This window comes from Gekko japonicus, unplaced genomic scaffold, assembly GCF_001447785.1.
Source record: "Gekko japonicus isolate JY-2015 unplaced genomic scaffold, Gekko_japonicus_V1.1 scaffold2898, whole genome shotgun sequence".
Classification (NCBI taxonomy): Eukaryota; Metazoa; Chordata; class Lepidosauria; order Squamata; family Gekkonidae; genus Gekko; species Gekko japonicus.
Genome location: NW_015173224.1, coordinates 159,426 through 169,476, shown reverse-complemented (window position 1 = coordinate 169,476; position 10,051 = coordinate 159,426). Strand labels below are relative to the sequence as shown.

At 45.0% G+C, this 10,051-nt stretch overlaps 1 protein-coding gene across 1 annotated transcript in view; it reads left to right on the top strand.

The window, feature by feature from the left end:
- The first annotated feature begins 2,312 nt into the window (after window positions 1-2,312).
- Window positions 2,313-10,051, top strand: part of GLRX5 (glutaredoxin 5) — an 11,608-nt gene continuing 3,869 nt past the window's right edge. Inside the window, exon 1 of the mRNA XM_015422737.1 lies at window positions 2,313-2,674. Coding sequence (XP_015278223.1) covers window positions 2,365-2,674 — 310 coding nt within the window. The 5' untranslated portion in view covers window positions 2,313-2,364. The remainder of the gene's footprint in view (window positions 2,675-10,051) is intronic.

Below are 10,051 nucleotides of genomic sequence, written 5' to 3'. Positions count from 1 at the left end.
TGCCCCGGGAGCCGCGGCAAACGTTCCAGAGAGCCGCATGCGGCTCCGGAGCCGCGGGTTGCCGACCGCCGGTCTATCTGATTTAATTTAATTTAAATTTAATTTAATTTAATTTAAACATATGGATTATATAAATAAGGCTATACTTATGAATTCCTTTCAATCCACATATATACTTTTGACCATATTTTTTTGAAAAGCTGAATTCATACTTCCACTGAGTTTTTGTGTTAAATTATCCATTTCAATCACATCAATCATTTTATTAATAAAATCCCATCTGTCAGGCACCTGATCTTTCTTCTAGTACCTAGCTAATACTATCCTTGCTGCCGCCAGTAAATGCATCACCGCATATTTTCCCCCCTTTTTCCAGCTTTCCGGCATGATTCTTAACAGGAATATTTCAGGGTCAAATGATATTTGTAACTCCAGTGCCTGTGTTATTACCGAATGGACCTCTTTCCAATATTTTTTTACTGCTGTGCACGTCCACCAAGCATGGTAGAAGGAGCCTACTTGCGATTTACATTTCCAACACAAATTACTTAGCCCTGGATAGAATCTGGCCAGTGTATCTGGGGCCAGGTACCACCGGTAACACACCTTAAAGACATTTTCTTTTAATGATACCACCTTGAGCCGTCTCACATTTTGCCAAATCCCTTCCCATCTATTCAGGTTGATTGTTTTCCCAATATTTTTATTCCAGATGGTCAATGGTGTCTTACTACTCTCATCTTTCAACCTGTTATCCAACAAAAAGAAGTATATTTTTCATATCATTTTGACGTCTGGGCCCATTAATATTTTATCTAATTCTGATAAATTTGTACTAATACCTGTTTGACTATCCTTCTTATACCTAGATGTTAACTGAAAATCATCCAGCATTATTTAACAGTCAGCAAACATGGAAGGGTGAAAGAAGTTAGCTATTTAAAAACCCTACTTGAAATCAAGAGAGTTGAAAGCAGGAGCTTTCAGAGCATAGTATAGAAACTGGCAGTTGCATGTGCACATGTAGAAGTTTCCCACAATCATAATCAAGGGCCATGTCATCTAGCTATACCCAGTACTGTGATAGCAAGCAGGTTTATGAAAGGCTGAAGCTAGCTAAGCCATTTGCAGAGACAGCATCAGCAATGGGAAGTGCAAATCACATTCTGTAAAAACCATGAAAGGGCAGAGAAAGCACAGTAAGTAAGCAACTCTGTATGTGAGACGGTTACCCTCTCCTTTCTTTCAGAGCCATCCTTTGGTTAAAACAGGCATAACTGTTTAATGAGTTTTCACTTACTGATACCTTTGTATGTTAAAAAAGGAATCAGTATGGGTCTTTGATTCCAATCAAATAAGCAATGCAACACTTTTAAAAAATAGGTATTTAGTTATCACAGACTCAAGGAAGAACATATATAGATATTTGCACCTTTCTCCTAAAGCTGCCATTTTCTCAGTCTCCCTGTTGGCTCCACTTGCTCTGGGCACACAATGGATTCTGCTGCTGCCAAGCTGAGAGTCAGTGCTGGGAAGGAACAGCATCTTCGCCCAACAGCCGGTACCTGAAATCTTTTAAAGCTATCTACTGGCAAACCATGAGCTCTGTCGTGGAGCCATGACCTCCTTAATTAAACCCAAGAAGAGAAGTGCTGTCCTGTATTGAGAGATGCAGCAATATGGAAAATTGCACAAATACAACCAGCATCCAGAAATAAAGCCACAGTTAAAGCCACAGAACAAAGCCAAGCAAAAAAAATGTCAATTTGATGCCCTTTCACTCAAACCTCACTTACCTCTCACAACTCGTTCTTCACGTGCTCACTGAAAACACGACCAATGCGACCCATCCGTACAACAACGGAAACGGAAAGAGACTCCAACCAACCGTTCTTGCCGTTCGTTCTTTCCATAGACGGGGGGGGGGGAATCTCGCGGTTATCCGCCCAAGGAAGATTACTACCTCCCCCTCTCTAATAAGATTGATAAGTGAAACCTCCAATCACAAGGAGCCGCTGTTTTTTTAAATTTCCTCAAGAAACGGGAGACGCTCATCCATAGGTTGAGATTTTAAGGCGTTTAAAGGAGGCGCGCTACGATTGGCCAGCGAGATAGGCGGTGTGGACCAATCCTAGCTTAGTAGTTTTCGTCGGTATGTTAAAAAACCCGCTGGGGGGGGGGCAGTGCTCGCGCTTACGAGTAGCCTTTTCTCTAACGCGACTGGCTCCCTGAAAGTGATTGACGGAAACGGTCTCCCGTCATAGAACGGTCTTCACTGGAAGGGGCGGGGCGATCAGTGGCCCTTTCCGTGAGGTCCTGAAGGAGAGGAGTCGCGCGTCGCTGAGAAGTTTCTCCAGGGCGGCCATGAGCGGCTCTCTCTGCCGCCTGCCCGCGGCCCTGCGGCGCTTGGCGGCGTCCCGGCCGCTGCTTTGGGTCACGCGGCCGCTGAGCCAAGCGGGGTCGGCGGGGGATGGCGCTGCCGGTGGTTCCTCGAGCTCCGGGTCGGGGGAGGTGGAGAAGCTGGTGCGCGCCCACCCAGTCGTGGTCTTCATGAAGGGCACCCCGGCCCAGCCCCAGTGCGGCTTCAGCAACGCCGTGGTGCAGATCCTGCGCTTGCACGGCGTCACCGACTACCGCGCCTACGACGTCCTCCAGGACCACGACCTGCGGCAAGGTCAGCGCTCCACTGGCCGGCCCTGGCCGCCCGTTCTCGGCTCCCTCCCCTTTTCCTCGCCCGAAAGAGCCCCGAGGGCCGGCGGTGGCTCCAGCGCCAGACGCGAGCATAAGTTGCGTCTCGGATGAGCTTGCTTTACATGGGTGGTTGGAGTGCCCAGCTAGGACCGTGGAGCCCCTCGTTCACGTCCCCACTCTGGCACAGAACTTGGGTGGGTGACCGTGGGCCAATCACGCACTTATTCGGCCTGACCTACCTCACAGGGTTGTTGTGAGGGTAAAAATGGAGGAAGGACAAACCATGTGTTCTGAGATAGAGCTTCAGCTTGGCATGTGGAAGGTGGCAGGTTCGTTCTCTGGCCTGTCCAGTTTTAAAGGGTGAGCTAGAACATGACTTTAAAGACGCATCCCTGAAACACGGTTAATCAGAAGAGGCAATAATGGATAGATTTCACTCCAAAGAGCAGTGTCCTGTGGATGCAGCCTATGAGCATTAGATTCGGGGTGGCCAAAGGAAAGTTCTTTTTCACTCAGAGAATTGTGGGCTTGTGGCATTGGCTGCCACAGGGCGAAGCCATGACTACCACATTCATTGGCTTTAAAAGAAGATTAGTAGTTTGGTGGAGTGGTTAGGAGCATGGATTCTAATCTGGGAGAATTGGGTTTGATTCCCCACTCCTCCAACATGCAGCTGCTGGTGTGACCATAGGTCAGTTACAAGTTCTTTCAGAGCTGTCTTAGCCCTCGCAAGTAGTTCTCCAAATAACTGTCTTAGCCCCATCCACCTCACAGAGTGTCTCTTGTGGGGAGGGGAAGGGAAAAGAGATTGTGAGCTGCTCTGAGACTCCTTTGGGTAGTGAAGAGTGGGGTATAATGCAATCTCTTCTTCTGGAGGACAGGTCCATTAGTGGCTTTGTCATGTTTTTCAAAAGCATGCTTTTTCTTTGGATGCTGTGGGGTGGGAAATCAACGACAGAAGGAAGTTTTTGGGCCTCCGTATGCTGCTTCTGGCTAGCCACTGCATGATGCAGGATTTTGGACTAGATTAACCATTGTTCTGGTAACAGCGTGGGCGTTGTTATGTTTCAAATTTTTGAAGTTTATATCCAATTTTCTTCCCCAACAGGGACCCAAAGCAGCTTACAAGATCATTTTTGCATCCTCTGCTTTATTCTCACAACAACCCTGTGAAGTAGTTTAGATGGAGTGACAGAGTGACTGGCCTAAGATAGTTCAGTGAGTTGGGGCTTCAAAACTGGTTCTTCTAGATTCTAAACCTCCAAAGGAAGTTTAGAAAACTAATGGAGGGCCAAAAGTTAAAAACATTAGTAAATGTACAAAAGAGTGCTTATTACAAAGACATATAAAAACGTAGTAGGGGCCCAGATAAAGCCTCATAAAATGTACAGAAATACACGCAAAAGAGAGCCGTGTATGACCTGATGCGTTTTGGCTCACAAGAGCCTTCTTCAGAGGTCAAATAGTGCAAAATATAACAAGTTACAGAGTCCCTGTAACACATGTAAGGCAATTAACAATAAACATAAAATAGGACCAAAATTGGACTGCTGTACAGAAAGGCAAAAATTGTTTCAGATTCATATTTAATACTTCAATTGAAAATTCCATCCAATATTAAAAAATATTTTACTTTACCCAAATATACCTACTTCCAATATGGAATTGAATGACACATCAAAAAGTTTCTATTTGGGGCCACAAATATATCTGGCCTTGTGTCAGAAGTTGTTGTATGAACTGGAAATATTATGTACCTGGAAATAAGGATAACCCAGGGGCTCCTGACCTTTTTGAGCCTGCAGGCAGCTTTGGGATTCTGAGATAGGATGGTGGGTGCAACCACAAAATAGCTGCTTTGGGAGGTGAAGCGACAGGCACATACACACACACATAGAGAAAGTCTCAAGTGCAGAGAAGAGGGGTGATTTTAAGAAATACACTGGGAAACAGGTGAGTGGGAGAATAAAACCAACACTGTTGGTAATAGCTGTTGCTGAAATGACAGCATTTAAATCTGCACAGTCAATCAGAGCTCCGGTGGCCAGTCAGAAGCCCTGCTGGGCAAGAGCCCTACCTGTCCCCGCCAACTTTAAAAAAACACTTGGCGGACACTAGAAAAGGTGTCAGTGGGTGCCATGGGGGTCATAGTTCAGACAAGAGCTGTCCTTGAAAAAGAGCTCTCAGAGCTCTCTCAGCCCCACCTACCTCTGTTGTGGGGAGGGGAAGGGAAAGGAGTTTGTCAGCCGCTCTGAGAGTCCGAGTGGAGGGCGGGGTATAAATCCATTCTCCTCTTCTTAACCACAACATCATCTTTTCTTTTATCTGGGTTGACTAAATGTAAAAAAGAACAGAACTAGTGTGTTTTATTTTTATTCATTTTAGATAGGAGATTTTAATATGGAGAGTATATCATGTAGGGGAAAGAGATGCCATAATCCACTGAAGCTAATTCTGTGATGTAATAGAGCAAGGCCAAAATCCTATTTGGATTTACCTGAAAATAAGCAGAACAAAGTTTGAGTCCGGTGGCACCTTTAAAACCAACAAAGTTTTATTTAAGTTATAAACTTTCTTGTGCCCACGCACTTCAGATACAGTAAAATACAATTTCCTCAACCATTATATATAGAAAGAAAGGGAGAGAGGGTTAGTTGCTAGGAACTAACATCTTCATTATGCTGTGTGATAATTTACTGCTCACTCTGTACCTATATGTATTGACTGGTAATTTCCAATTTTGTTTCTCTCTCTGTCTTGACACTAATTGGCCCTTCCTGGCAACTAACTCCCCCTCTCTTTCTTTATGTAATGGTTGAGGTAATTGTGTTTCACTGTATCTGAAGAAGTGTGTTTGCACACAACAGCTTATATCTTTAATAAAACTTTGTTGTTCTACTGCTTCAGACCAACATGGCTACCTACCTGGATCTGAAAATAAGTTTTTGGGACTTGCTTTTGTTTACACTTTAATGGGGTTTGGTTGCATGCAAATTAATGCTCTGCCCTTTCTTTTTTGCAGCTGGCACCCTTCCTTCATCCCTCCCCTAAGTACAAAAACTAACCTCAAAAATAACATGGTGGAAGTGCTTCTGATGACTCTGTTTAAATTGGGGGAACAACTCTTGAGTTCCAAACCACCAATTAGTGTTTTGTCCACATCCAGTTTAGCATCCTCGGTCCATATTTAGAGTTGTTAGCAGATTAATGCCAGTACAGATTTTGCCACCACCACTCATTGGAAGTCATACCCACAGAGAGAGGAGAAGTAAAACTAAACCAACCAAGCAAAAACCTCCAAAAGAAGTTTAGAAAACTAATATAGAGGGCCCAAAGTTTAAATTTTTTTTGGAATGTTCCATTCTAGAATTGAATGACACACACACACACAATTGTTTGGGGGCCACAAATATATCTGATCTTGTGTCAGAGGCAATTACATGTATTGGAGATAGTAATATTGCCAATATGTACCTTCCAGTTTAGGTGCTAAGGTGATTTTACTTGGTACATTGGCCCTGATAAGAGTACATTTTTGGTCCTATATCAATTGTTTACTGCCTTACAAGTGTAACAGGGGCTTGGTTGCATGTTTATTCTGTACTGTTTGACCTCTGAAGAAGGCTCTGGTGGGCCAAAACACGTCAGGTCATACGCTGTTCTCTTTTGTGTGTATTTGTAACTTTGTTCATTTTATGAGGCTTTATCTGAGCCCCTACTAAGTTTTTATATGTTTTTGAAATAAACACGTGTACATTTGTTTATACCTATTGACAGGGGTCTTTTTGTAGAAAAAGAGCTGCAGAAGCTCATTAGCATATGGTATGCTAATGAGCTACTAGGCTATTAGCATATGCCATGCCCCCTGACATCACCGAAAGTTATGTCAGAAGGGGAAGCAAAAGGGGGGGCGGCATCTTCAAAAGCCTCCCCTTCCCTTCCCCAGCTGGCCTGTGGGGGGGGGGAGCAAAGAGAGAAGGGGTTTAAAGTTTAAACCCCTTCTCACTAGAGTTGGGCCACAGAAGGAGGAAAGAGGGAAGGAAAGAGAGAGTAGAGAGAAGGAAAGAAGGAAGGAAAGAGGGGATACAAAGAGAGAAGGAAATTGAAAGAAAGAAGGAAAGAAGGAGGGAAAGAAAGAGAGAGAAGGGAAGACGGAGGGAAAGGAGGAAAAAGAAGAGAAGAAGGCGAGAAAGAGAGAAGGGAAGAAGGAGGGAATGGGGAAGCCGGCGGTGGGGCTCTCCGGGCGTCCCCCGAGCCACAGCGCTTCTGCGCAGGCCCGGAGGACCCGGGGGCAGGGCTCTTGGGCCTCCCTCAAGCTGCAGCGCTTCTGCACGGGCCCGGGGGACCCAGGGGCAGGGCTCTCCAAGCCTCCCCTGAGCCGCAGCGCTTGTGCGCGGGCCTGGGGGACCCAATGGTGGGGCTCTCCGGCCTCCCCCGGCTGCAGCGCTTTCGGCGCAGGGAGCTGGGGGTGGGGCTTGCTACCACGCGGCCTGCCGGAGCTTATTGATGTTTTTAACTTTTGGCCCTTTACTGGTTTTCTAAACTTCAAAACTAAGTCATAAGCTAGCTTTTACAAGAGTGTTTTACTTGATTGAGCAGGGTAGTGTCTAAAGTGAGGGTGCAATGAAGATCACAGCAACTACTTCTGTGGCTACCAAACCGTAATGATTTTACATGTGTCCCACTTTCAAAAAACAGCATTGGCAGCAGCTTTCAGAATTTCTGCCTTGCCCATGAGCATATATTGGAAAGGGATATTTAAGCCATTATCCATGTCATCTAGAGGTCCTTAAGAGCAGTGTCGCACATGATGTTAATACTGTAATCCTATTCACATTTATGTGGGAGCAACTGCCTTTCAAATTATTGGTAGTAAGCATGGATTAGATTGGATTCTATGAGCCTGTTTCATCTTTATACTAATAGTCAAGGGTCCCGGTGTGGATACTTATTTCTGCAGATTGGGACCGCATGGGGAAAAAAGAGATTATCCTGCACACGTCAGTTACTTCACAGGTGTGCAGAAAAATCTAAAAGCTTTAAAATATAGAGGGGGGAGTTTAAAAACAGCCAAAAAGTAAAGCAGAGTTCACCGCGGCTGCGTAGAGAACGGACTTGCCAGGGTTGAGGAGGAGGAGCCTTCTCTCCCCGTCCCTCTCTCTCCTATTATTCTGATAGCATTGAGTCCTCCCCATGGCCACGCCCCCTTCAACGAACGTTCAAGCCTCCAACAGACAACCTTGCGATTTAAAGCAAACTGCAGCAGCTCTCAGCTCTCTTCAGTGGGCAGCTCCTCCGCTTTTTTCGCTCTTCCTCTTCTCCCACCTCCTCCCAGCTAATTAAGTTTTAGGTTTACTGATAGAAGGGGGAAAACCAGAGTGGGCAGGGAGGAAAACCTTTTTTTCTTTGGAGAATGCAAGAGTGTGAGTGTGTGCCAAACTTCCTTCTCAGATACTAGATGATAGAGCCAGCAAGCTTTTTTTATCACCCTTTGCAAAGAAGTCTGGAGCAGAAGGATTTTGCCCAGAGGTGGGTCAGCTTGGCCAGTTCTTTCCCTGCATTGGAATGCCAATAGAGTGGGAATGGCAGAGGCTTCAAATGTACCCCCCCCCCAAGCGACGCTGCTCTTTGATGCCTCATCCTGACCAAAGTGGTATTGCTAAATCAGCTGTAATGTTGAGTTACAGTAGTTTAGTCATGGGAATGCTATTAGAACTGCAGAGCTTTGATAACAATGATTACTTTTAAACTGGGGTTTCTCTGGACTACAGTCACCAGTGTTCCCTCTAAGCTGAGTTAGTGTGAGCTAGCTACAGCTTTTTAGCCTCCAGCTCACAGATTCTTGTCCTAGCTCAGGGAGTCACAACACATTATGCAACATTTTGTTGCGGGTCCCCTCTTGTGCATTTCTAATTGCAAGTATGAAGGCATGTCCACATAGGAGAGTTAAGTATTCTATAAAGTTAATATAAAATCCATGTTGGCTAAAAACATTTGACTTCTTTCACATTCTGATCTTGCTTAGCTCAAGGCAACATATTTATTCCTTTGTGTATAGGTATGTGCATTCGTGGCCCTGACCTGGATAGCCCAGGCTATCCTGATCTCGTGAGATCTCGAAAGCTAAGCAGGGTTGGCCCTGGCTAGTGTTTGGATGGGAGACCACCAAGGGAGTCTGGAGATTTGATGCAGAGGCAGGCAATGGCTAACTACCTCTGAACGTCTCTTGCCTTGAAAACCCTTCCAGGGGGTCTCCCATAAATCAGCCCTGACTTGACGGCACTTTCCACCACCACCATTCATTTGCTGTCAATGGCCAAACAAAATCCAGAAAACACAGATTAATATAATTACAAGCCAACCACCCTGGCCTGGATAGCCCAGTCTTGTCAGATCTTGGAAGCTAAGCAGGGTCAGCTCTGGCAAGTACTTGGATGGGTGACCTCCTTGAAATACCAGAGGCAGGAGGTGGGGGGCAGGCTTCATTCAGCCACCTCTCTTAATATCCTCCAGTCACTAGCAGTTGCCCTGACTTTCACATGCAGACACAGTCAGTCAGGAGGGGTTGCCATGACTTCCAGATGTGTGCGCACACGCACACAAATACAAAAGAAATTATAAGCCAACCAAATCACCCTGAACCTTGATGAATAAGATTTTTGTTGTTGTTGTTAGAGAGTAGTTAGTTCATGTTTCAGGTGGATGCCTGTAGTTTGGGACCACAACAGAGAAGCCCCTCTCTCTGGCAGAAACTTGATTCCTGTTTGATGAGTTTGTCCATAGTAGAGCCTCTGAAGATGATCTCAGACACGTGGGTTCATGTAGGAGTAGCAGTTTCAGATTCCCGGGTCCAAAGGCTTTGGGGGTAAAAGCAGCCATTTCTACCTGAAAGCAAACTGAAAGCCAGCAAAAATTTATAACATATTAATGGCCTTGGATGAAAAAAAAGAACATCTCTTTTCCATTTGCAAAGCTCAGTGATTTCTTTCTCTGTGTCCAAGTTTTGTCGTGGCTTCAAAATTTCTAGGAATTTTATATCTAGCAATAACAAGAACATATGGTCATTAAAATACAAAACATTGAAAGCTGAGAAAAAAAATTGGGGCTAGTTCCCAGAGACAAAGAAAATTTGCCAAGTCCTGCCATAAAGCACCTGGAGGTATCTGCTTGCCCTCTGACAATTACAGTTGCTGTGGTACCTTTTGTATGTAGTGGGTAGAAGAGGAGAATAACTAGTCCTGTTTAACTATGCATTATGGATATGCCATAGTGGGTACAATTAATAGTTTTCATTTGGGGAATTTTGCAAGGAAGAAAGCTAGGAGTCTAAAGTTACTTTGTTATTTAGCGTTATTTTTTA